Raw genomic sequence first — 26,706 nt, 5'->3', positions numbered from 1 at the left:
GTGTCTGTCCAGGATACATTATCACACTGAGCTGTCCAGTGCTTTAAGGCTCCCCTGGCCTGTGGCATTTTTCTGAGATTTTCTTGGGTTGTGATGACCTTGACAGTTGTCATGAGTGCTGGTCATGTGCTTTGTGGGATTTTGGAATTTCTCTGATGTCTTTCTCAATATAAACGGTAATGTTTACGGTCATTCCAAGGAAGAGCACAGACACAGAGTAGTGCCTTCGTCACCTCACATAGCAGCTTCTGACTGTCGACATGATTTATCTGATGTTGGCTTTGATCGCACCTGGCTGAGGCCATGTCTCTTGATCTCTTCGTTAGAGTTGTCTGCTCCATTCCTGAGGAGGACAGTGAAGGACTTGCCAGAGCCCTGGCTTCCCATGCAATGCAGTTTTCTGTCCTTTCCTCCCCTCTCAGTCTGGCCACCTGGCTGCTTACTTCATACTCTGTTCACAGTGCCCCTCCATTTTGCTGGTCAATTTTATTCCAGGTTGGGCCACTGGGAACTTCTGTTAGCTCCTGCAGTCTTTTCACACGTGCCCCTCTGGGTCTGCTTTCTTTGGTTCTTTTGCTTTGGGGTCTGGTTTGATTTTTTTGGTTTGTCATAACTCGCTGGTACTGCAATAGTCCAGTTCATCTCATCTGTCCTGTCCCAGCTCCAGAACCAGATATTTTCCCAGAAAACCTGCTTCCTCTTCTTAGAGAGTCATACTAAAAATAAAATTGGGGTATTAAGTGTGCTTGCTGTTGGAGTGTCCTCTCTTTCAGACCCTCTAGGCAGACAAAGACAAACATGTTTTCATTTTCATTTACATTTTTATGCATTATTTATTCATTTATTTTGTGTGCATATGTGTATGGGTATACGTGTGCTACAACATGTATGGAGATCAGAGGACAACTTTTGGGATGAGTCAGTTCTCTCTTTCTACTGTAGGTTCCCAGGATTGAACTCAGGACATCAGATTTGGTAACAGGTGCCTCTACCTTTTCATTTTTTAACATTTGATCTTTGTCTCTGTGAATTTGAGACCAGCCTGGTCTACAAAGCAAGTTCCAGGACAACTGGGGCTATTATACAAAGAAATACTGTCTCAGAAGAAAAAAAAAATCTTTGTCCATTTAGAGCTTACTCTAATATACTGTAATATATAAATCTTGCTTACCCCTTTTGTCTCAGCATCTTGTATTAAATTACCTATTTAGGGGCTGAGGGTGTAGCCCATTGTTAGAACACTTGCTTAGCACATGTGAGGCCCTGTATTTCATCCCCAGTACCACAAGATGATGATGATGAGGAGGAGGAGGAGGAGGAGGAGGAGGAAGAGGAAGAGGAGGAGGAAGAAGAAGAATCTATTTTCCCCACAACCTGGAGACTACCTTTATACCTCACCAGATTTTCGTCCAGTCAGAATCCATTTGTGTTCAGTCCCCTGGCCTTTGCCTGTTCCTGCACTATGCTGTGTTAAGTATTAAGGATTTATAATCACAGGAATGGATGCTCTCTTGCTGACTTTCTTTTTCAAAGTTTTATTGACTTGAAAAAAAGGTTATTTAGGGGGAGGGAATGCTTCTTTAATGTATCCTCTCCTTGCTGGGGGAGGCCCACCTGACTTGACTATAGGAGAACTAAGCAATACATTTTGGCCCCAAGCCTTTTGTTCACTCAACAACCTGCTGGAGTCTGGAGACTGTAAACAGGTCAGCTAGTACCCCACCATCCTGAAGATGGGTTCAGCACAACTGGCATTTTTCTTTTGTTTTTTAAAAGATTTATTTACTTCTACTTTATGTGTATGAGTGTTTGCCTGCATGCATGGATCCCCCAGAGCTGGAATTAAAGATGGTTGTGAGTGGTCATGTGCTGGGAACTGAGTCCAGGTCCTCTATAAGAGAAACAAGTACTCTTAACCACTGAGCCATCTCTCCAGCCCCACTATTGGTATTCTTGATTTCAAGAGGAAATGATCTCTCAGAGCAAAACAGAGGGAAGTGTAGGAAGCTCAGTGTCAAATGTATCTGGTTGAGAGGCATCGTTTTCCTGATTAATATACTATGGAATATCCTTAAATGTTTTCTAGAAATTTGCTGTAACTTCCAAATACCCCAAGAGAATGAATGTTCTTTTACTGGGACAGCTTGGATTCACAGAGGCCTGGCCCTCCTCTCCTGCCACATCCCTGAAGCTCTGTGGAAAATAAACAGAAACAGCCAGCATCCCCTCTCTTTCATGGGCTGGATAGCCTGAGCCTAAAAGGGCTGCTGTCTCTGGCCGCTCAAGTCCCTGTCCAGGCTGTGAGAATGTTCCAAGGCAACTGGGAAAAAATGTCTGCAGTACCTGTGATTTCCTCGCACAGGCACCATGGCTGTGTGGAGCACGAGCAGAAATCCTATGTGCAGGCCTAGCTCATGCGCGCCTCACCTGTGTCTGCCGGAAAGCTGGGATGGAGGCCAGGAGCCACTGGCTGGGCCCCAGAGAAGAAAGGAAAAGCTCGCTCCTCCCAGAGTTTCACTGTAAGGCACCCCAGTAGCTCAGCCCAGCTCTGTCCCTAAGGACAAGAGTGCTCCAGCAGGAAAGGAGGCGTCTTTCCTGGGCTGGGCCAGGAAAGAGTGGCTCAGATGGTCCAGATGGTCACTGAACTGAAAGCTGACCTTGTGACCCATCGCTGAGACCCAATGGGAATTTGTGATCTTGTCCCTAGGCCTGGATTTTATTGCATACTATTTTTACACCCTTGTCCTGGTAGGAGAAAACTCCTCAGCCTGGTTTTGGGGTTATCTCTTCCTTTCATGGCTAGTGGGATATTTGGAGCATTGGGCTTTGGGGCCCTAATTGGCTTTTGTCATCATTTCTTGAGGGCAAGGCCTTCCTGTTAAGGTACCTAAATGCAGCCACTGAATACAGTGGCTGGGGCTCACACACTCCTGGGAGGCCCAGGCAGACCTGTCACCCCAGCAAGCCGGACTCACAAGCCTGACTCCATGCCATGGGCAGCAGCCTAGGGCTTTGTAACCAGACCTGAAAGATACAGGAGGGTTTCAGCCGCCTCAGCAGCTGATGTCTGGAGATCAATTAGAGATAATGGCTGTGTTGACCGGAGAAGCCGTGGCCAAGCTTTGTCCTGGTTGTAACCATGTTTACATCATTAACAGGCTCACTCTCTTTTGAGGTTGGATTTGTGCTGGCTGCTTTGTTTAATGCAGAGGGACCAGTATAGACCCTTGGCAGGCTGGTAGCTTTGCCACCCCCATTCAGATGGAGAGAGTGACTCCCTGACCCCTCCCCCCATGACACGGCCACTGTTGTGTGCATCTGAAGAAATGGCTTCCTTAATTTACTCTGAAGTCATTTGTTCCTAATAAGTGCTGGGAGCCACTGAACACCAGGAATCTGGCAGTGAAGAGCACAGAGAACCTATCCACCCTCCACACTCATAGGCTATGGAGACGATAAATAAGTCAGGAAGAAAAAACAGGAAAGAGCAAGATGTTTGGGCAGAGAGTTCAAGTGGAGTAAGATGATATGCTTCTGAGGAAGAGATCTCTGAAGAGGTGTGAACCATGCCCTGACTGATGAGAACCAGCCAGCCCTCTGGGCTTTCCTACAGAGGAAACAACAGGTACAAAGGCCCTGGGGTAGGGTGGAAAGAATGAGGAGAGGAGGAGCAGCCTGCAAAGATAGCTCTTGAAGGGCTTGCCAACTGGGTACAAAGTTTGCTGTGTGCCACATGCTGCAACCAGAGCAGAGCAAGACTTGACCAGGTATGATAACAAGTGAAAGTATCTAGTGGCTCTGGTATTGAGCATGGCTACCTCACTTTCCCTTCTGAGAGCTGCAGCTTCCCTGTTCTAGAGGAGCAGCAGGTCTGGGCTGGGTCCCAGCACTTAGCAGAGCCTGGTTTTCACTGTGGAGTCCCTTTTCCAAAGGAAATGGGGTGGTAGAGTCTAGGCCATTGCCCGCTAGCATCAGACAGGCAAATCAGACACTGGCAAATCCATGCAAGGCCCAGAGCCCATTCACTTGCTCTCCTCCACCACTTTTCCCCACCCTAGAGAGCCTTAAGTTGGGGGGGCTGAAGACAGTTGGGGAGAAGGATGCAGTTACCACAGATTCTTCAAGAGCACAAGTAACAGTGCAGGCCTCACTAGCCTGAGGTCAGTTAAAATGATTGTGAGTGTCACCCTGCGCCCTGCTAAAACTAGCAGCCTGTGTAGCCAAGTGTGAGGTTCTTTCGTTCCTGAAGCAAGAGGGATGGAGGTCCTGCTGTAAGGTCCTCAGTACCCGTTGGTGTCTGGACAGTGCTGTTCAACTTTTCCTTTGACATCTTATCCCATCCAAGTTGAGAGGAGGGTGGTGCAAGGCTAGTTCAGCAAAACAAAAGCTTTCCCAGAAGGCTACAGAGTCATGTTGCTGCCTTTCTAGGCCAAACTCCAGACGTGTTGCTGCCTCTATAGGCAGAAGGGAGACTCTGCAAAAGAAAGAACTCGTTTTCTATCCTGTGTAACTGGGAAAGACTATGCAGGTCCCAGGTAAGCTAGATTCTGCCCCGGGACCTGCTGTGGCCTGGATGCCTTCATCTGAGCTTGGCATTGCCTTTGGATAGTAAGATGGTTCTGGCTGGAACAGGAGAGAAAGGAAAGGAAATGGATCTGGAGGATCAGGAGGCAAGGAGAAAGCAGGAGCCCCAGAAGTCAGTTGCTTCCTTTGTGCAGAAGGCTGAGGCTCCATTTTAGAGTACCTATATAACCTGCATGAAGTCCAGTCAGTGAAAGCGCATCCATCCTCTGCATCCTAACACTGTTGTTTCCCAAGGAGGGGGAGGAGCAGAGAAAGGAAAACAGTCATTAGGATAGTGTCAGGCTGAGGTCCTCAGGGCTCCAGTGCCCCTCAGCTTCACCACACAGGCCCAGGTCTGCCAATCTACCATGGTCCCTGAACCTACTGTGGGCCACACAAGGACTGTGACTGTCATCAGTGACTGGCAACTCATATCATTGACACTAGTTCTCACTCAGTTGGTGAGGCTTAGCATCCCACAAGGTTGTTGGCTCAGGAGTCCTATCTTAACAGAGCTTGCCATGCATCCTAGAGACCCAAACCTTGGTCCAAACCCCAGCATGCCCCTTGCTTCCAGTTCTGTGACTAGACTATTTTTACCCCATGGCTCTGCCCATCAGCTTTCTGAAGGCTGGGTGACTCCAGTCACCTAGTCTCTCAAAGTCTCCAGCCTTCCTGTGCATGTGACATTATTATTATCACCCTTATTGCTTGCTGACTATATAACTAGCCTTGGTAGGAGGCTGTGGGGTGGCAGGAATTGGTTCCAAAGTGCTCTGGATCACTAGGACATGGTAGCTGGCTTGGCTTGTTGCCTTTTTCAAGCTTTCAATGGATGTACATTGTCCATACTAACCCATATGCAGACGAGTATGGAGTAGACAACTCATATAGTTTGATACACTGCCTACTTCCTATAGCCAATATCTAGAGCAAGAAACAACATTGTCTATATCTCCAAAGACCCTTGTGTCCTTCCAAGTCACTGCTACAAACAAAGGTGACCACTAGACTGACTGTTAATAGCACAGATTGGTTTTGCCTGTTGCAGACAACTGCAGCATTCTCCCCTCACCCCCCCAGGCCTGTGAGGGTCATCATACACACCATCAGTAGTTTGTTCCTTTCACTACTGAACAGCGATAAGCTACTGCCATTCTCCTCCCTGGCCATGGTGGCAGAAGTCTGGGAGCTTTCTCATGGGAACTGCTGAGTCTAACCCTGCTAGGAGCACTCTAAGGTAGTGTTGGTTTGGTTTGGTTTAGAGACAGGGTCTCACTATGTATCCCTGCCTCCTGAGCACTGGGATTGAAGGCCCACCACCATGCCTGGCTAAGGTATGTTCTTCAGGGGCCATCTGTCTATACATCCACAGGAGTGGAAGCTCTAGGGTGGGTGGCCTTAGCCTCATGGTAGAGCCTCTCCCAAGGGGCCAGGGAAGAAGGGAGAAGAGGCCTGGGCACTACACTCACTCCATCAGAGTCCCAGCAAGTGCCCAATGTTCAGCACCAAGCCAAGCTCTGCTGGAGTGAGGGCCTTGGTGCCTGAGCAAGACCCTGGTAGGCCCTGCTGTGTGGCATGATGTGAGCACTCTGTTGTTAAAGGGCCTACCCCAGTTCCTGAGTTTGCAGTCTGATAGGGGAGAAGAGGCATGATGCAGGAAACTGTCAGCTCTACATTATATGACAAAATTGACAGGTACCTGCCTCCAGACAGGTTGTCACCTAAGAGCCAGTCTGTCACCTTGGCACTCTTGAGTTTAGCAGGGTCCAGGCTTAGTGACAGTGGATGGGGCTTTGTTGACAGTCTGTGCATCTTCCTACCTAGCAACCCCTCTCCACCCTGTGCATCTGTCAACACAGCTTACATGTCACCTTAGCCGAGGCCTCCTGGACACACCACTTCCTTCTTCGTGGCCCCATAACTGTCGAGAATATACCTCCTACAAACAGCATCAGGCCAGGAAGCCACATGGTCATCTGCTTAATGCCCTCCTCCTTGCTGGCCTGCAGGTACCCAAAGACAGACCTCCATCTGCATCATCCCCTGCTGTGTTCCCTGCACTGGTCATGATGCCTGGCACAGGCGAGGAGCTCTGTACACCAGGAGCACATACTTGAAAACATGCATGATCAGAGGCACAGAGGGTTGCTCATGGATGAAGAGGGGCAGAGATGGTGACTCTGTCACAGCAGAGTTCCCAGAAAAGACCAGAAGATTAGGCCAGTAGGGCTGCACAGTCCTTGGACACCAGAACCGGAACTGGGAGCTGTAGAAGGTTTCCTAGTAGGGATAGTCACAAGCCCAGGGGTACATGGTGACATTTTAAAGCAAGACACTAAGGGGCTGGAGAGAAGGCTCAATGGTTTAGAGCACTGGCTGTTCTTGCAGAGGACCTAAGTTCAATTCCCAGCAACCACTTGGTGGCTTAAAACCATCTATAACTCCAGTTCAAAGGGATTCACCCTCTTCTGACCTGATCCAGGCACAGACACAGTACACATACATGCATACAGGCAAAATACTATTACACATAAAATAAATCTTTAAGTGCCCTTTTCTTTTTTTAAAGGAGAATAATGGATGTGTAAGTATCCTGTGGCCATGGCTGCCGGGGGGCACGTTTCCCCCAGTCAGGCTCCCTTGGTGTGTTCACAAGGGAAAGCCAACAGCAGGGAGGCACACTGGACTGCTACCCCTAGATTTCAGCAAAGGGCCTGAGCTGGCTGGGAGGTTACAGCCAGCTGAACTGGCTACTGGGAAATAAAAATGGATTAACTGAGCTACTCCTCTGCCCCAGTTGTAACCCAGAGTTGTGTATAATGAGGACACCTCCCACTTCTCACCATCTTTGGTTCAGAGAAGAGACACTTTTTAGGAACCTTCTCCCCACCCTTCAAGAGACTCTTCTCTTCTTTCTCCATGATGGCTCTGTACCTGGGGTGTCTCCATGATGGTGTTTTACCCAGAGTGTCTCCATGATGGCCCTGGACCTAGGGTGTCTCCATGATGGCTCTGTACCCAGGGTGTCTCCATGATGGCCCTGTACCCGGAGTGTCTCCATGATGGCTCTATACCTGGGGTGTCTCCATGATGGTGTTTTACCCAGAGTGTCTCCATGATGGCCCTGTACCCAGGGTGTCTCCATGATGGCCCTGTACCCAGGGTGTCTCCATGATGGCTCTGTACCCAGGGTGTCTCCATGATGGCTCTGTACCCAGGGTGTCTTCATACTGGTTTATTCCCCACTATGATGAAGGCAGAGAGTTTATGGGGATTGAGGTGCATACTGGCCTTATCAGATATATTTTAACAAGTTTTTTTTATTATTTTTAAAAAAACTTATTTGTATTTTATGTACATTGTTGTTTTGCCTACATGTATGTCTGTGTGAGGGTATCAGATTCCTTGGAACTGGAGTTATAGACAGTTGTGAGCTCCCATGTGGGTGCTGGGAATTGAACTCAGGTCCTCTGGAAGAGCAGTCAGTACTCTTAACTGCTGAGCCATCTCTCCAGCCCCCTCATCAGATATTAACGGGTCCCTTTGAAAAATATTTTTATTTTCTCTGTATGTGTAAGTGCTGTCTGAAGGTTTACACCATGTGTGTGTCTGGTGCCTGAGGAGATGAAAAGGATTGGAATTGGATTTCCAGGTGATTGTGAGCCACCATGTGGGTGCTGGGAACCATACCTGGGTCCTCTGTAAGAACAGGACCATTGAACCATCTCTTCAGTCTCTTAACAGATACCTTAGAGAAGGGAGGCAGGGAAAGACAGATGATTACAACTGAATAGATATAATTAAAAAACAATGGGACACAGCTCCAGGCGGCGGTGGCGCACGCCTTTAATCCCAGTACTCGGGAGGCAGAGCCAGGCGGATCTCTGTGAGTCAAGGCCAGCCTGTTCTACGGCGCAAGATCCAGGAAAGGCGCAAAGCTACACAGAGAAACCCTGTCTCGAAAAACCAAAAAAAAAAAAAAAAAGAAAAGAAAAACAAACAATCCCACCCCCCTCCCCCGCCAAAAAAAAAACAAAACAAAACAAACAATGGGACGTTAATGTATTTTTAAAGAAGTCATTTCTAACCAACAGATAACGGTGAGGTCCTCATTTGTCTGTTTAGTGGTACAGAGGACCAAATCAAGGGCCTCATGCATACTGGACAAGCGCTCTACCTGAGTGCTCTTAGCATGAGCACTTTAAGAAGATAATATTAGTTCAGTGTGGTAGTTCATACTTGTAATTCCAGCATTTGGAAGTCAGAGGAATAGGATAGCTCTAAATTTCAGGCCAGCCTGGGCTACATAGTGTGGACCTGGTCAAAAATAAAAAATAAGAAAAAATTTAATACATGATAGTTTTAAAAGGCTGCAGTTACAGCTCAGTAGCAGACTACTTACTTCCCTGTCACTTTCAGGAGGTGCTAGTTCTAGTCCTTAGCATCAGGGGAGAAAGAGGGAAAAGGAGAGAGGGAGGGGAGGCAGACCAGACTGGAGGGCCACAGTAATCCAGCACTCAACAGGCTGAGGCAGGAGGCCAGCTATACAGTGAGACTCTGGGGACCGGGTGGGTGTGAATATGAATGAAACCATTTAGAAAACAAAAGCACATTTAGGCTGGGCTTGTAGCTAACTCACACAGAACTCCAGGTTCCCTCCTTCGCATGCATAAAAACAGGCAGGTATGGCAACATTATAATCCCAGCACCCTGGAGGTCAAGGCTGGAGAATCCAAAGTTCAGGGTTAGCCTTCCAGATAAACACTGAGTTCAGGCCAGCCTGGGATATGTGAGAGCCTATCTCAAAAACAAAAAAAGCAAGCTGAACCTCTACTTCAGTAGTTGTGTGGACATAAATTTAAAATAGAGACTTAATGCTGCATAGACAAAGATGTTCAAAGAGAGAAATCAGATGAATTATAATAAAATCACTGAAACCTTGGGAATGGAAACCTGCACTTCTAAAACCGTGAAGAGAAAAACCCAACTAAACCTGACTGTAAGACTGTAAAATTTCCTTATGTCAAAACAAAAACAAACAATCACCAAAAATTAAAGGCAACAGAAAGGAAGGCACAACACACACACACACACACACACACACACACACACACACACACACACACACACACACACACACACCATGAATACAGGTGTGTTCGTGAAGGCATCCTCTGTTGCTCACAGCCTCAGTCCCTTGAGACAGGGTCTCTCACTATACATGGAGCTGGCTGTTTTTTGGACAGGCTGGTGTCTTCAATTCCTATACCCCAGTTCTGGGATTACAGGCACGTGTGTACAGCCATGTCTGGCTTTTTATGTGGATACTGGGAGAGCCAAACTCAAATCCTCATGCTTGTATAAGTACTTGTCTTAGGGTTACTGTTGCTGTAATGAAACACCATGACCAAAAATAATTTGGGGAGGAAAGGGTTTATTTTGCTTACACTTCCAAGTCACAGTTCATCACTGAAGGAAGTCAGGACAAGAACTAAAGTAGGGCAGGAACCTGGAGGCAGGAGTGGATGCAGAGGCCATGGAGGGGTGCTGCTTAGGGCTTGGGGCATGTTCCACATGACTCACTTTTTCTGGGGCGGTGGCAGCGGCGGGGGGTGGTGGTGGTGGTGGTGGTGGTGGTGGTGGTGGCGGTGGTGGTGGTGGGGTGGGGGGATTCTGAGACAAACTTTCTCTGTGTAGCCCTGGCTGTCTTGGAACTCCATCTATAGACCAGGCTGGCCTGGAACTCACAGAGATCCGCCTGCCCCTGCCTCCTTGGTGCTGGGATTAAAGGCGTGGGTCACCACTGCCTTTTGCCTACTAAGCCTGCTTTCTTATAGAACCCAGGACCACCAGCCCAGAGATGGCCCCACCCACAATGAGCTGGGCTCTCCTCCATGGATAACTAAGAAAATGCAAAGAACAATCAGACTGCAACCCACAGAACCAGGGAGGCTATATAGCAGGGGGGACACTAGGATGACTGTGGCTTATAATAAGTTTTGGTTTTACTCAATTACTGGGCAAGCTTTAGTGAAACATTTCACTATTAGGATAAGAATTTGTACTGTATCAAGCTGATAATAGGGAAAAATAAATAAATAAATAAATTAATTAAATAAATGAATAAATTTTTTTTTAAAAAAAAGGAAAGAAAATGCCCCATAGACTTGCCTAAAAGCTTGATCTTAAAGGGCATTTCTCAATTGAAGATCCCTCCTCTTAGCTGACTCACTAGCTTGTGTCAAATTGACATAAAATTAGACAGCACAGTGCTTTTATCCACTGAGCCACCTACTCAGTTCTTCATTGTCATTTATTTTTTAATCAACAACAAAAACATGGGGCATGCATACCACAGTGTTTCTGTGTAGAAGTTGAGGGCAGCATGTGAGTTCTCTCCCTTCACCATTGGACTCAGAGGATTGAACCCAAGTCATGAAACTTGAAAACAATACTCTCACCCACCGAGTCACGTTGCCCGTTCCCCCCATACACACTCTTTATGGAGTGTCACATAGTCCAGGCTGGCCTTGAACTCACCTTGTAGGCGGTAATGACCTTCAACCCTAGATCTTCCTGCTTCTACTTCCTGAGTGTGGGATTGTAGACATGTCCAGTTTATACAGTGCTAGAGGTTGAACTCAAGACCTTATGTATGCTAGATAAGTACTCTGCCAACTGAGCTACACCCCCAGCCCTTGGGTTTCTAATTTCAAAGTAGAAGACTTTCTGTCAAGTACTGGGTTGAACATATTTCATCTTATGATTCACTTTTTTTTTTTTTTTTTGTTTTTCGAGACAGGGTTTCTCCGTGTAGCTTTGCGCCTTTCCTGGGACTCGCTTGGTAGCCCAGGCTGGCCTCGAACTCACAGAGATCCACCTGGCTCTGCCTCCCAAGTGCTGGGATTAAAGGCGTGCGCCACCACCGCCCGGCCATGATTCACTTTTTATTGGGGAAATGAGGCCTGCAGAGGCTGAAGCCTGGTTGCCAACATTTGTGTGTTGTTAGAGCTTGAATTGGTCCCATTGGGATAAATCCTTTTAGTTTATTTTGAGGTACTTGGGATGAGAACCCAGTGTCTCCCACAGATCTGTGCTCCAGTCTTGGCTTGGACCTCTTGTATTCTGTTTGCCCTCCTGCTACCCCTTTGGTGCCCTGATCTGGAAACTTAACTGAGCTTGCATCCCCTCAGCAGGCCAAAGGAAGTCCCGTGCCTCTCAGCTGTGCACAGACTTGGCACCCCTGGCCCTGTGACCGCACATGACCCCGCCATGCTCATCCCCACCTCGCCTTACCCCCTGCTGCAGAACACTCATCACCATTATGTTCCTAGGACCTTTATACCAGTTGTGGATCTACCTGGAAGGCCGCGCCTCAAGGTCTGCACTCAGTTGCCAGCCTTTGCTGTCTAGGGTCAGGGAGCATGCTGGTCTACTACTCCTTGAGGGCACCTGAGCCTCCTCCAGCCCATCTCCTCCCTTCTCTCTGTCCTCACTTTCTGCCTCTCTCCCTACTTGTACCCTTATGTTCAGGGTCCACCTGGAATCCACATGTTGCATTTAGCTGGTATTTTTCCTTAATCATTTATAACAGTTAAATTTATGACAATAAGTGGTTTTTGGTTGGTTGGTTGTTAGTTTTGTTGTTGTTGGTGGTGGTGGTAGTGTTAGTTTTTTGTTGTTGTTGTTGGTTTTTTGTTTTGTTTTGTTTTGTTTTGTTTTTGAGATAGGTATTTCTCTGTGTAACAGCCCAGGCTGTACTGGAACTCCATTTGTAGACTAGGCTGGCCTCAAACTCAGAGAGATCTGCCTGCCCCTGCTGGGACTAAAGGCGTGTGACACCCACCCCCTGCTTTTGTTTGTTGTTTTTATTTTGGCTTTTGTGATAGCATCTTGCAGACCAGACTGGCCTCAGACTTGTAATGATGCTCCTGTCATGCTTCCTGTAACTAGCATTACAGGCATGCACCACACCCTCCCCTGAATTCCTGGTTGGTTTTGAATAGTCCAAGACTATTTGTCTGTGGAGAGCCCTCTTTCTGGATTTATTCAGATTCCAACAGTTTGTGGGGAGGGAGGGACCTGGCACGGAGACCAAGCAACACAGATGTTGTTTCTACTACCTTCAGAAGGGGCACAGGGTCCTGTCAGGTCCCCACCCTTTGGGGGCAGCTGACTTGATGGCTTGGTTGGGAGGTGAGTGTTCCATCATCCTAGTGGGCAGGTACTCTCCCTCTGTCATTAAGAAGTCATTTGTGGGGGCTGGAGAGATGGCTCAAAGGTTAAGAGCACTGACTGCTCTCCTAGAGGTCCTGAGTTCAATTCCCAGCAACCACATGGTGGCTCACAGCCATCTGTAATGAGATCTGGTGCCCTCATTTGGCCTGCAGTCGTACATGCTGTATACATAATAAATAAATCTTTAAAAAAATGAAAAAAGAAAAAGAAAAAAAAGAAGTCATTTGTGATGACAAATAACTTTTCAGTGCTTTCAGATGCTTGAACAGTGTCCACTCTGGTTGAATTAAGTTCCTGTCCTTCCTCATGTCCCCTGGCCAGGCCTCTGTCTTGGGGGCATGGTCATTAAGGCTTCTTGTAGGTGTTCCACAGAGCATATGCCTCTAGCATCTGTTTCTAAGCATGCCTCTCTGCTGAGCCTGGAGGGGACATGAAGGTGGTAAGGAGTAAGGACCAGGTTGTGGTTGTTGTTTGCTATGGAACCCTCCCTACACTGGGAGCTGGGAGATTCTTGATTAAAAAAACTGGGTCACCTAACTCCTTGTGGAGAGCCACACTGTGGCCACTTTAAGGCCAGGGGGACAAGGACACTGAAAACCACCAGCTCAAGGTTCCTTGAGGAGGGGCAGCTTCTGTGGGGACAAGGCTTGGGAGGCTCCTGGCATTCAGAAGTGCTGCCTAGCCAGCCAAGGTACCTGGCAGTCTCCTCCCAGTCTGTGGGCCATGGAGATTGGGGTGTCTTATTTCTAGGATGGTAAATGAGTGCACACTTGGTGCCTTCAGAAGACAATTCTGCCCTCCTCAGCTACACTGTTCTCTTTTATTAGTCTGAGGAGAGGTGGGTTATCTGGGTCCAGTTCCACCTTTGAACTTCAGCTGCCTTTGGCTTTATATTTCAAGCCCAGATGTCCACCACTGCTGTGAAATAGAGACTCAGGCCAGGCGAGGTCAAAGGTCTCAAGAAATGTGTTGGAAAGAGGCAGGAAATCCTAAGCCTGGAATTATCTCATTCAGTGTAAGGAAGGGCAGCTTCCATGTTGGGAACGCCCATATTGCCCTAGAAGGACTGAACAAAGTTTTGACCCTAGACTCCCACATCTCCAAGAATGAGAAGTAAAGGTCTAACAGAGAAAGCGGAAAAGTGAATCGGTTTGAAAACATTTAATTTCAGGAGTAAAAGGCGCTAATGAGCAACACGCCTAAATCCTTTTTTTTAAGTGTGAGTTTCATATTGACAGTAAAGTCTTTAGCATGTGCAGAATGAAGTCTGTGTGCTGATAATTTGAAGTGTTGTCATCTTTTTCTAATCCGTGAACCGGGAGCTCCGAACCTGTGGCTGTAATTACAGATCAAACCTGTAGAGGGAGTCTTGTCTATCATGGATTGTTCACAATGCAAAGCTTTCAGAGGAAGAAAGAAAAGGGCTTTTAAAAGAAAAGTTGGAGGGTTAAAGGCAGTCTGTTTCAAAATTGCAAACAATCGTAGTGGCTGTCTTGTTTGCTCTCCTCTGCTGGCTCCACTGTGAATGAGTTGTAGCGTAAAGGAATCTGTAGAAATTGCCCTTCCTCCTCTGAGGAACCAGGAGGTGGGCTCCTTATTGGGTTTCTTTTTGGGGGCGGGGCATCTCCCCACAGAATTTCACGAACGTCTCTCTCTATCCTTGTTAAAGCACAAGCTTTATTCGGGGTCCATGTGTTCTAACCCGGGCTTTGGACTTGGTGTTGGGGAGTTGGGGGGGGGGACTTTGCCCCTAACCCATTTTTCTCTGTCGATGTTTTAATTCTGCCGTAAGGATACTAGCTGGTTAGATCGAGGCGAATCCGAGGTTGCCCGGAGATTCAGGGTACCCCTCTGGCCACCTCGCGCCGCCTCATTCTATCTTCTCCTGAAGCCGAGGCAGGTCTGTTTGCCCGGAGGAGGACCTCACCTTGGGTCCGCCTGCGTCTTCCCTTTCCTGCGGAGTCCCTGCGGACTGTGCGCGCCCAGGTCTGGGCAGCATTCTTGATATTATGCTGTGACTTTACAACTGTAGCCAGCGCGCCGTAAGGAGCCGGCACCGTGTGGTCTGCTGGAGCACAATGACCCGCGGAGTGGGGCGGGGGCCCTCAGAGGCAGCCGGGAGCAAGCGGGCGGCGGGCGCTCGGGGTCGCCGGAATGTTTGGGTCGAACAGGTGAGCGCAGCCTGGACACTGGAGCTGGCGGCGGGGCAGAGAGGAGGGGTGCAGGGGCGGGTACAAACTAAGTGGTGGGAAAGAGACAAAGGAAGAGTGAGAGGCGAGATGGTGCAGAATAGAGAGAAGGCGAGGGGAGGGGAGGAGACGGCCCGTGGGTAGGGTGCCGAGGAGCTCAAGCTTGAACTTGATCGAGAAAAGGGGGCCTTGAGGTGTAGGCGGGGGCCCGAGGGAGAGTCGGCCCACGTGCCTGGCTTTTCCTTGTCAGGGTCCCACTAAGACCTCCTAGGGTTGAGCCCTCGGGTCCCGCAGCCCTGCCCAACGAGCACCCGCGTCGCCCGGGATTGAGAGACGCGTAGGGTCGAGGGCTGTCTGGAGGCCCATGGCACCAAGAGTTCCCGACGATGCCTGCCTTAGTCACTTTCTTTGGGCCAAGTCTCCCTCTCCTGGCCTGAACGCAGACAGCTTGCAGGGTACGCCCCCACCTCGCCCCAAGACTTGAAGTCCGCAGCCTCTGGGAGCCCGGGGCGAGCCCAGCTCCCATCGCCTCCTTTGCTGGGCTGCACGCCCCCAGGGATCTTCCTCCAAGCTCTTCTCCCTTAAGAGAGCTCTACCCAGTAGCGCATGGCAGCGCGTCCAGCGCTCCCTGGTCCTCATACCTGGCCCAACACCCCCTCCTTCCTCCTCTTCCCCCACCCCACTTTCCTTTCTCCTCTCCCCTCTCCCTGGGTGCCTCCTTTTCCTCTCTTCCCCCTTCCCCCCATGCCCACTCCTCCTTCTCGCCCGCCCCTCCACCTCCTCCTCCTCCTGCTCCTCCTACTCCCCCTGAGTGCGTCCTCCGGCGCTCCCCTCCCCCCGGCCCCCGCCCCGTGCCCGGTCCCGCCCCCTCCCCCGCCTCCCCGTGCCCGGTGCCCCCCTCCCCCTTCCTCCCGGGCCGCGGCGCCGCCGCCGCCGCCGCCGCCGCTCGCCTGGGCCCTCCCCCTGGCCACCCCCGCCCCCGGGCCGGGCAGTGACGCGCCGCAGCGGTGCCAGCCCCTCTCCCCGGGCGGCCGCGGCGGCAGCAGCAGTAGCAGCAGCAGCAGCTGGAGCGGTGGGGCTGTCACCGCCTCCTGCCCGGTTCACTCCCAGAGCCAGACCGGCGGTCTGCGCCTCGCCGCCCGCCCAGGTACGGAGTCCTAGGGGACCCCGCGACCGGACTGGTCCTGGGCCCTCGGCCGCCGCCCCCTCCTCCTGCCCTGCCGCTGGCCGTTGAGCTGCGGTTGGGGGAGATGGGGGGTTCCGAGGAGGGGGACTCACGGGGAGCTTCCTGCGCCTGGCGAGCTGCTGGCCCTGGGTGGAGTGGGCTGGGGCTGGGGGCGGGCGAGTGTGCCCGAGAGCGGGGAGGGGCGGAGGTTGCGCTCCCGGGCCTGCGGGGCGCCCGAGAGGTGCGCCTAGCTTCAAGTGCCCGGAGCTGCCGGGCGCACCCCACTCCTGGCCGTGCGCGCCGCCGGTCCTGGGGGGCGGTGATTGTGTGCGCCGCGCCGCGGTATTGTGCCGCGGCCACGCCGTTTGCAGCGGGCTCCGCACCGCGTCCCCGGGAGGAGGACGTTCGCGGGGCGGGGGCCAGGCTCGGGTGGCCGCTGCCTCCGGGAGAAAGGAAGTGGACTGTGTTTGGGGATGTGGGGACGGGAAGCGTACAGTGGCAGGGAGGGGCTCATGCCACGGCGCCGGGAGTTGAGACACGGTTTGCACAGTTGAGCCCACTTTGGCAGGCTCCTGTCGCTCCACCAGGGGACCGACAGCTCCTCTCATGTGCACCTTCGGAGCAGAAGCAAGGGTTTCGGGGACCCCTGGTGAAGGGACACACCGCGCGGGAGCCTGCGGAGAGCGCGCGCAAGGGTTAAGGTGGATTTACACCTCCGCCCTCCTGCTGCTCGCCGCCCTTCACCTAGGGCTCCAGGGCAGGATACACTGGTAAGCAGGGGACTGGTGGAGGCGGGGGAGTGCAATTCGCCTTCCTATTCCGGCCTCTTGGGTTCAGAAGTGACCCTACTCTCACTCTGAGCTGCGTTTGCGGGGAGTCCGGCCGCCTCTACCAGGCCGAGCTTCCTGGGGGAAGTTCTCATTAAGCCTCGCTAATTAGCATTATTCCCGGAGAAAGGTTAAGGTTAGACCGTCCTCTTCCTTACCGAGAGCCCCCTCCCTGCCATTCCCTTCTCCCTCCCCTCTCCCTCACAGCACAAAAGCACAAAAAGAAAGTGTGAAGAGGCGCAGATCAATGGAGAAGCCACAAACCCATTAATTCAAATGGAACCCTTTCCCCTTCTAAAACATTGATTTTTCTTTCTGTCTGCTCTGAGGGGAGATGAATAACCTCCTGATTTCACCTGAAATGGTGTTTGGACTCTGTGATTTCCCCCTCTTTCTGAGGATTGTGGCCTGAAATAGATTCTCCCTTGAGATAAAGCCCTACTTATCCCAGAATCAGCTGGAAGCCCCCTCCCCCCACGGCACACACCCGTGTTGGGGCCTGGGGAGAGTATTGGTGAGCTCCTCACTCCTGTGGGCAGAGCCTGTGATGGTGGAGCCAAGTCCCCTGAAACATGCCTGCTTCTGAGCTGTGGGTTGGTGTGGGGGAAAGGGCCCATTGATGGCCCAGGCCCCAGTGGGTAGCTTAACCCCGGGTTGTAAATTACCCTTTCATTGAGCCCAAATGTCTTTGAATGCAATCCAGGCTCCTCTGCTGGGCTCTCCTGTAGAGTAGTCCCAGGGCAGCACCTCCTTTTGCTCTCTGACCCATTCAGCACCTTTCTACCAACCAGTGGTAGCACCCCAGCCTACCTCCCTGCTGAGAAGTCTAACTTTGAGGAACTTCTTCCCCAGGGCCTCAGCCACCCTGGGGCAATGGGGAGCTGGTCCATCTCTGAGTTGCTCTAGAACTTTTTAGTCTAGCCTGAGTCCTTTTCTTGGAAGGATAGACTTCGAGAAAGTTAGTTCAGAGTGCTTCCCCTCTGGCCATCCTTTTGGCTGGAAGGACCCTGCTTGCCCAAGAAACTCAGATCCCCATTGATGGCAAGAGCTGTGTATCAGCAAGGTCTCATAGTGAGGAATGCTGGGAAAATAGTCAGTTGCCTTTGCTTAGAAACAGAAGCCCATACACTAGTGGGAAGGTGTGGAAAATGCTCACTCCAGCGCCCAGGCATCCACTATGGTGGGGACAGTGGAGCATGAACATGGGTCCACGAACATGTTTTTGACAGGCACTGGCAGTGTGAGAGTATTCGAGTGAGTGTGTGGGGGAGGAGGAAGGAGAGACTACTCCAAGTGTGCTGGATGATTGGCTAGAAGGAAGCCTCCCAGCCTCCCAGCTCCCTTTTTCCTAGAAGAGTGTGTTTGTATGGCTAGTAAGCCAAGGTCTGTTAGCAAGAAGTGGAATTGTGTGGGCTGTGTCTCAGGAAGACTCACCACCTCTTCTGGTGGCCAGGTGGGCATTGATGGGGTACAGCATTAAACAACAGCCTTGGAAGTCCCAAGTGCCCAGGAGCTAACTCGGATCACCCTCCTGTTTCTTTAATGCAACCCCATCACAACAGGGGCATGAACCTTTGCTTGCTCTGGATCCTGGGAGTTTTCAGTTTCCATTAATAAGTGTCTGATGAGCTGAAGTAGTTAAGTTGGGGTCAAATGTGGTTCAGCACTTTCTTGGCATATTCTGAGTGATGTGCATAATGCTCACCCCAAGCAGCTCAGGGGCTGAGCATTCCCTGACCTGGCTGGGCTCACCGGTGACCCAGAAGGCAGTGCCCAACTGAGAAGCCACCTCCCACATCCTAGTATATATGCAAGGTTGAGAGCTGGGGCTGGAGCAACTGCCCACACTGGGATTCTACCCAGCTGCCCCAAAACCTGGGGGCAGTGAGAGGCGGGGCAGCCAGCTGCAGTGTCTGTTTCCTGCCTGGCCCTGGAGCATCCTTGAACACCCCCACTGCCACCATGGTCTGAAACCCACACCCAGGGCTCCAGATCAGGCCTCATAGCCTCCACTAGCACTGAATTCTCGGTAAATCCTCCTCCCTTTCTTTCTCAAGTGAGTGGTTGAGATAGAGTTACAGCTCTGAGGAAAGGTCTGGAAAATACTGTAGGAGGCACGCCCCAGAATTCCGAGCCCTGGAAGATGCAAATGCTCAGCTTCAGAGGCACCAGGAACCCAGTTCCAGAGAAGTTGACCCCAGTTGTAAAATAATCAGGTTACTGATAGCACCTGCCCGTAGTTACAGCCATGGATACAGGCCTGCTTCCACTTTCCTCCATATGTCTCCCGAATTTCCCCCTCCGGGCCGCACAGTGGTTGGTGCTGCGGAGGAGGAAGGGCCTGAGCTAGCTGGGTGGGGAGAAAGGAACTGGCCTCTGAATTTTGGACTGAAGATAAGAGTTATGCTCAAGGGTTTGGTCAGCTCCTCTTTCTGTGCCCAGAGTCAAGGCTGGGGGTGTGTCCTAAAGACTAACTGCCCAGCCAACACAAGAGCCCCCCTTTCCAGAAGGTTTGTTGGCCCCACTGCCCTGTGACCCATGATGGCACAAGCACCATGGTGCATGGTCTGATGAACTTTTATTGCCAGGTGGGCAAGGCCACAGGCTTCAGGATGTAAAGGGCAAAGGCTAGGCTAGGGGGACCTAGCCATAGCTACCTGGTCAATCACACAGAATCTCAGGAGAGGGATTTTAGAAGCATGGCATGCATACTTTTATTTTCAATGAATGTCCCATTGAAGTTATTTGAGAGGGAGAAATTAGTAGCCCAAATTCTCCCGAGATTTAAGAAGGGAGCAAGAAGAAGTGACCTACTTGTCACCTCATGGGGGAGCAGGGGAGTGCCTGGGGTCTTAGACAGGCCTCAGGCTTCATCACTCCCGACCTGGGTCGGCTGCCTCCCTTCCTTCCTCCCTTCCTCCCCCCACAGGTCCCTCTGGACTTGGGTGATGGGTCTGAACTGTGTGCTCTGGTAATTGCCTGTGTAATTAGCCTGCCTTGGCAGCCTCAGCTCAGGGGTGAATAGGTGAGTTGGGAGCTTGAGTCTGCTCTTCGGTAGTGGCTGGCCTTGCCCACGGACAGCCCAGCTCTGCTGCAGCAGGGCCTGCAGAAGGCTCTCTGCAGGTCAGCCCTAAGTGTGGAGGGGGGGGGGGGTTGTGTCAGTCTGGCTGTCTCCACAGCTACAGCTTACTCAGTTTTGTTTGTTTTCTGAAAAATTTAGGTTTAATAGGCTTGATTTCTCACTTTAAAAAAAAAAAGAAGAAGAAGAAGAAGAAGCCATAGCAGTCAGTGTTTGGGTTTTCAAAATTCCAGAACCACCTTTCACAAAGCAGCAGTTGGGATGGCAGAAACCTGGGGGCTATGGAAAAGGCCCTGGGAGAGAGCCACTGGTGTTCAGTAACTGTGCAGGGTCCCCAGAGCTTGTAAATGGGCCAGAAGTTTTAGCTGAGTCCTCTCCTTCGATAAAGTCTGAAGGTAGGAAGGAGCCCCTCCTTAGCCATATAGATCCCTAGGGCAACTTAGCACAAAGTAGATGTTCAATAATGTGCATCAACTCTGCCTGTATGTGTGTGCGTGCACACATGGCGTCGAGGCTACGGAGCCCCACTGCCTTCGGGTGTTATCTGGAGGCACTTGGTCATTAAGGAATCAGGCGCTTTTGATCAAAGGGTGGAAAGTGCAATTTCATGGCTCTGGGTGCAGACTGTCTGGATTCAGACTCCAGCTCTGCCTTTAGCTCTGTCACCCTGGACCGCTGGGGCAAGCCTTTGAGGAGCAGTGTGACTAGGTCTGGAGAGAGGCCTGCCCTGTGGGGCCTTATGGGACCGTTGTGAGGAAATGTTACAAAGCTCTTGTCCCAGAGCCTGAGAGCCTGGAGCATGCAGATATTAGATGCTTTTTCTTTGCAGGTAACTTCAGTGTCAGCATGAAATGCAGTCCATCTATTGCGCCGAAAGAGGTAGAAGTCAGTCCATTTTCCTGAACAGTTCAGCTGTCTAAGCCAGAGCAGCCCTCGGCCATTTGTGGGATGGCTAGCAGCTGTAACTAAGGGAAGCCTGCAGCCTCTGGCCTGCCAGCCAGGGTCCCAGTTTTCATATGGCCCCCGTTCAAAGAACTGCGCAGTGGGACCAGAGCCCTTAATTGTCAGATTAATGCAGCATCCTCATTAAACACCACATCCTGCAAGGCAGTTTAGTCAGTTCAACAAATCTTGCTACCTCATGAGGAATTCAGAGAACAGGCAGCCTGCTCCCTACTCCTGGAAGGCCAGAGAGCCTTCTGGGGTGATAGGACAGAGCCCCACAGCAGCTTTGTGCTGTGACTAGGCTGCTGGTACAGACAGGCAGCTTGTTTAAGAAGGGAAGCTGTGGAGCATGGGCAGTAACTGATGTAAAGCCACTTTCTGCTCCATGGGTGGGGAGTAGCAGGAAGGCCAGGAACGGGTCTGCTCCACAACTGGACTTCCAGCACTTAGATACTTGGGTCCATAGTTGGTATCCGGGGAATACTTGAGTGAATGAATGGGTTTGAATAGGTGCTTGCAGTACTCTGGAGGCTGAGACAGGAGGATTGTAAACTGGAGGCCAGTATAGGCTGCATAGGTAGCTCCTCTTTCTTTTTTTGTTTTGAGACCAGTTTTCTCTGTGTAGCCCTAGCTGTCAGAGAACTGAACTCTGTAGACGAGGCTAGCCTCAGACTTAGAGATCCTCCTGCCTCTGGGCTGCCATTGGCTCAAGTAGCTCCTGTTTCAAAAGATTACAAACAAACAAACTACTAGGAAACAGAGTCACTTAATTCATGCATTCCCCACAGTGCTTCCAGAGCCCACCCACAGGGCCAGAGAGAGTCCTTACTCTATACCTCCAAGAGACCTTTCCCTGTTGTGCTCTGTGCAGAAAGCCTGTTAAACAGCATGTCCCTGTTGATGTGAGCACATGTTGTCATGAAGGCAGACTGTAGGAAGCTTCTGTGTAGTAGGTAGCCCAAAGGATGCGTGCGTGCGTGCTAGTGACCAGCACTTGTACAGGAGAAGGAGAATACACTGGGCTCTGTCCCCAGGGTTCCAAGTGTGTACATTTGGACCTGCAGTGTTGTGGCTCAGCTCCTGTCCTCTGGACTCAGCACAGAGGGTCCACACTGCTGCATAGAAGCTGTGAATTCCAGGAAACTGCTGCCAGCAGGCATGGTTGGGGGAGGGAGGGAGACTCAACCTCCGGTTCCCTAGCACTTGGAGCAGATGTGGCGGCTGCCCCAGGGACAGCAGCCGAGGGAAGTTCAAACCAAAGTGTGTTTGCTCACCATAAAAGACATGTCTGTGAGAGGGCCCTGTAGGGGTGGCTCCAAGGGTGCTCTGCCATGGGTCCACAGAGGCTATTGTATCTTGCCTAGGGGTTGGGGCACAAGGTCAGGACTCCACATGTGGCACGCTGAGCTATCTTCCCTGTGTGTTACAACTGGAGCCCCAACCCAGTTGCTTGCTGCTCTTAAAAGGGGCTGGATCAGGAGGAGGTGGGGTTCCTTCCTGCTGGAAGGCTGAATTAAAGGGGCCCCATCCCAGGGGTTCCCAGATGACTGGCCAAGGGCACACTGAAGCCAGCAGTTGGGAGAGGAGCCGGTGCTGTCCTTTCCAACAGACTATCTGCTGTTTGGAAGGCCTTGGCACCCCCTCTCTGTGTCCCTTCTTGGTGTGATCAGAACCCTGGCCCGCCCCACCCCCTTCCTTCTCCACACTTCTGGGTTTGGCCTGCTCAACTCTGGAAGCCGCCCAAGAGCATATCTTTGAAGCTCAGCGAAGGTTAGGAAGGAGGAAGACAGAAATGTCCTCTGGGCTGGGGGAGTGGGAGAAAGGAATTCCATGTATGCTCCACAGGAGTTGGCCGCAGGCCTGGTGGGGGCTGCCACCTTGGCCTCCTCAGTGCCCAGCATGTCCTGCTACCCAGTGTAGGCACTGTGCAGAGTGAGCCCTCTTCCTCAGGCTCTGGTGGGGGAACGGTGACTCTTGTTTACAGCACTCATTTCAACCTTGGCTCACAAGGGTAAGAGCCAGGCCCTGCTATCCGCTCACTCTACAGGATGTGAGACCTCGTAATTGTCTTCAATTACAGACAGCACGGGCCCTCAACCCTAGCTTCCGCTAGGAACCGGAGCCCAAGCCACTTCAGGGGTCAGGGGGCATACCATCCAGCCCTCCCTGCAAATGTCTTAGGGGCCCCTGTGCCCTCTGGGACCACCCAGACTCAGTGTGCACTGCTCTTGTTGAACACCTGCCTTTTTTGTCTCTGCTCAGGATGAAACTTCTGTGAGCAGTGAAGATTTTGATATGAATGACTCCACATGGATGTCAGCTGACCCCCACCTGGCCTCCAACCTGAGCCCCAGCCAGGAGGAGAGGATGCGGAGCCCGCAGAACCTCCATAGCCAAGAGGACGGTGAGTGCCCCTTGGCAGCTGGCAGGAAGGGCACTCACTGTCCTGTGAGTGGCCTGCACATACTCTGGGTGGTGGGACCCAGGTGACATTGGGGCGTCCCTGTTGTACTTGAAAGCTGGAATTGTCAGCCTCTCTGTAAGCCCCACTGCCCCAGAGAGAGAAGGTTACGCTCATAAGCAGGGCCCCAACTGGCCATGGGGGTGGCCTCTTATCTATTTATTCCTGTCTGTGTTCATGAGCTAGTCGGATGAAGATTTCAGAATTACCATGATTCAGGCCTGGGAAGGTCAAGAATGTGTGTGACCTGGAGCTGTGTTCTTATGGCCTGGGTGAGGTTGGCTTTGGGACAGGGCTACCTGGTCAGTGGCCAGGCAGTTGGTAGCAGACCAGGATGGACTGGGCTGCTATGTCTGGATTTTCTTGGGATTGGAGAGCCAGAGTCAGAAGTCAGATGTCCACTCCATGGTTCCATATGGAGCCTGAGAATGGGCTCTGGGCCCTGTGTCAGCTGGGCCTGACCAGGTTGGAGATGTGGGATAGCACTTGCAGGCAGAGGCCCCTGGTAGGGCTCTTATTTCTGGGACTAGGTCACTAGTAGTAGTAAAGGATGATGAGCCAGGAGCTAGGCCTCAGAGACCTGGGGTATAGGGACTGGTAATTAGGAGAGGTCAAAGGTCAGGGCTTGGAATGTGGGAGGGAGGTGCAGGGTTGAAAAGGGGTGTAATGTTAACTCTGCAAAAAAAAAAAAAAATGGGTGAGCCTTAAAGAGTAAATAAGGGGTAGGAGCCTTGCAGTTTGGGTCAAAGTTCATCTCCATAGCAGAACCCACACGCTGGTCCTCCCTCCCAGCCTGAGTCCAGCTTTGTCTCGGAGGAGTCCAGCATACAGGCAGCTGGAAGTGTCTGGACTTGGAGCTGGGGAGCCCGGGGGTGGCTGTGTGAGGAGTGGGGTGCCAGGCTGCTGGAAAAGAAAAGGCTTTTTGTGCCTTGATGCCTCGTGAGGTCAGCAAGACCCCCCTCGTGCTGGGAGTCTCCAGACTACTATTGCCTTATGGCATTCCCACGGGGGTGGGGCCCAATGGGGGCCACCACATGGGGGCTCTGGGGATGGGACAGCCCAACAGCTGACCTCCAGCCTGATCTGAGCTTACTGAGAACCACACCCAACAGCGTCCTAAGGGCTGTGCTAGCAGTGCTTAGCAAGCACCCTTGGTTATGCTTTCCCAAGAAAGATCTAGAATTTTTTTTTTTTTTCAAAGTCCAGTGTAACAAGGCCATCTTGATCTCCCAAAGGTCTGGTTGTGCTGTTCCTCACTGCACCTTTTGGAACCGAGGTCACTGCCCGAGAACGCTACCTTGGAGTCTCAGTGGATTGAGGTTGTCAGAAGAGTTAGCAAACCAATGGGGATTTCTACTGGGGCTGTGAAGTCTTTGGTATCCCTTGCTGTGATCTAGAACGTGGTGATGATGCAGTGCAGATGAGAGGCAGAAGCTGGTGGGGTTAGCTGTCCTGCAGCCGCCTGCAGGGCAGAGTCATACGTACTCGGGCCCCTCCTGGCTGTGGGCACTGGACATCTCATAGGCAGGCCAGCCTGCTAATAGTATAGTATATATATTATATATAATAGTATATATAACGACAGAGCTGGGAACAGGGAGGATGGTGTTGATCATGAGCCACCAATTTAGTTATTGATTGAATCAGTGGCTGATTCTGGAGGCTGGAGGCTGCTGATGTGTTAGCCAGAGGCCAGCCTAGAGGGTATATATATGCCATAAAGAAACCCAGATATCTGGTCTGGTCTCCGGTGCCTCTCATGTCTTTGGGACCTGCTGGTGACCAAGGTATCTACTCATAAGGATTTCCCACAGGGTTTTGGTTGGTCATGAACACTGCCTCAAGTCCTGGTCCAGCCTTCAAGGTGTGTCTCAGAATATGTGGTCAGTATAGATAGGAGCTGAAATCTGGCCCCCATGAGTGAGCCCATGTTTCTTATTGGACTAAGTGTAAGAACAAACCCAGCAGGTGGCTTTGGTAATGCATTCCACACCCAGCCATAACTCTGCTTGTGTGTCTATCCTCAAACCCCGCCGTAACCCCGCCTGGCCCAGTCCTTTGGAGCACCCTGCATGGCTAGGCATCTGAGTGCCCCTCCTCTGTCGTTCCAGGAGGTACACTGTGCTCTCTCTGTATTAGTGCTGGCCTTCGCTCTGGCCTGTGCTCCTCCAGCTGCATGCCTGGCCCATTATAGGGGCCTGCTGAATGTTTGTGGCCCAAATGAAAAGGCGAGCTGACATTTATAGAGACTGCCCTCGAGCATGGCAGCCAGGGAAATAGAGGCCCGCCCCCCTCCTTGTTAGGTTAGCTTCTTTGTCCCTGAGACCGCACCCCAGTATGCCAGGACTGCAGGGCTGCTGGGCACATCCACCCCTGTCTACCATGATACAAGCCAGAGTGATGGCAAGAAGCCAGACAGTTTGGACAGGTTATACCTCCAGGGATGAGTCAGTTAGGGCACTTCTTTAAGTTATTTCTGTGTTTGATTTTGAGGCAGGGTCTTGCTATATATATGGCCCAAACTGGCCTCGAACGAATCCCTCAGCCCTGAGTGTTGGGGTTACAGACCTGTGCTGCCACTTCCACCTTCTCACCTTAACTTTGAACAAAAGCCGAAGAAGGCTGGGCCTTGGTAGAGCAGGTCCCCTGTTGGGACCATTGAACCCAGAGAGTGGGAAGCACACCAGCTTTCCTCACTGTACCGTCTCCTGTCCTCATGTTCCTGTCCCAGGCCGTCCCCAGCCCTCTTCTCCAGGCTTACCTATGGCAGTTCCCCTATCCTCCTTTGCCGAGGTCCCGTTCTTGGGTGGTGGCAGCAAGCCTCATTCCACAGTGCTCTTTCTCAGTTGGGACCATGTTTGAGGCCTGTTTGAGGACATCAATCTTGTTCTATCTCACAGGGGAGGAAATTAAGGGTGGAGGAAGTCTGACCAGCATCAGGAGAGGCTCCCTCCTCTCTCCGCTTTGGCAGGAGTTTGTATGAGGTGCAAGGGTCCTCACACACTAAGAGTGACACAGGCTTCCTTCTTCTTCCTACCCATGCATATACCAAGACCTGCTCTTGGCTTTGAGCTTTCTCTTGGGTCTATCAGGGCTCTGTGTATTCTGAAAGCTTGGGAAAGCTTCTGGCCTAGGAATTGCCAGACAGACAACTGTTGAGACCCTATGCAGAGAGAGCCCTTAAGGTCTGGTATTGCCTTAGAGCTGAAAAGTCTATCATCCTCTCATGATCCATC

The 26,706-nt window shown here is 51.4% G+C and overlaps 2 protein-coding genes across 6 annotated transcripts in view; one reads left to right on the top strand and one right to left on the bottom strand.

Annotated features, from left to right (window-relative positions):
* The window catches only part of Nol4l (nucleolar protein 4 like), a 125,423-nt gene that overhangs the window by 73,811 nt on the left and 24,906 nt on the right, over positions 1-26,706 (top strand). For 3 of the 5 annotated variants that reach the window (XM_052722446.1, XM_052722447.1, XM_052722448.1), the window contains exon 5: positions 23,272-23,413. In XM_052722446.1, the coding sequence (XP_052578406.1) occupies positions 23,272-23,413 (142 nt within the window). Of the gene's footprint in view, positions 1-15,976; positions 16,141-16,820; positions 16,929-23,271; positions 23,414-26,706 lie in introns of those variants that run through there. The other 2 variants (XM_052722449.1, XM_052722450.1) reach the window with 2 other exon arrangements.
* On the bottom strand, positions 13,951-16,766 carry LOC128100370 (uncharacterized). The gene is made up of 2 exons (XM_052722452.1): positions 16,272-16,766; positions 13,951-15,042 (listed from the first exon to the last, which is right to left on the bottom strand). Exons 1-2 carry the CDS (start codon positions 16,764-16,766, stop codon positions 14,812-14,814), a joined length of 726 nt encoding a protein of 241 aa, XP_052578412.1. The 3' UTR covers positions 13,951-14,811.

The sequence above is a fragment of the Peromyscus californicus genome, unplaced genomic scaffold (assembly GCF_007827085.1).
Source record: "Peromyscus californicus insignis strain IS unplaced genomic scaffold, ASM782708v3 Scaffold_7__1_contigs__length_154581171, whole genome shotgun sequence".
NCBI classification, from domain to species: Eukaryota; Metazoa; Chordata; class Mammalia; order Rodentia; family Cricetidae; genus Peromyscus; species Peromyscus californicus.
This window is presented reverse-complemented; position numbering and strand designations above follow the sequence as displayed.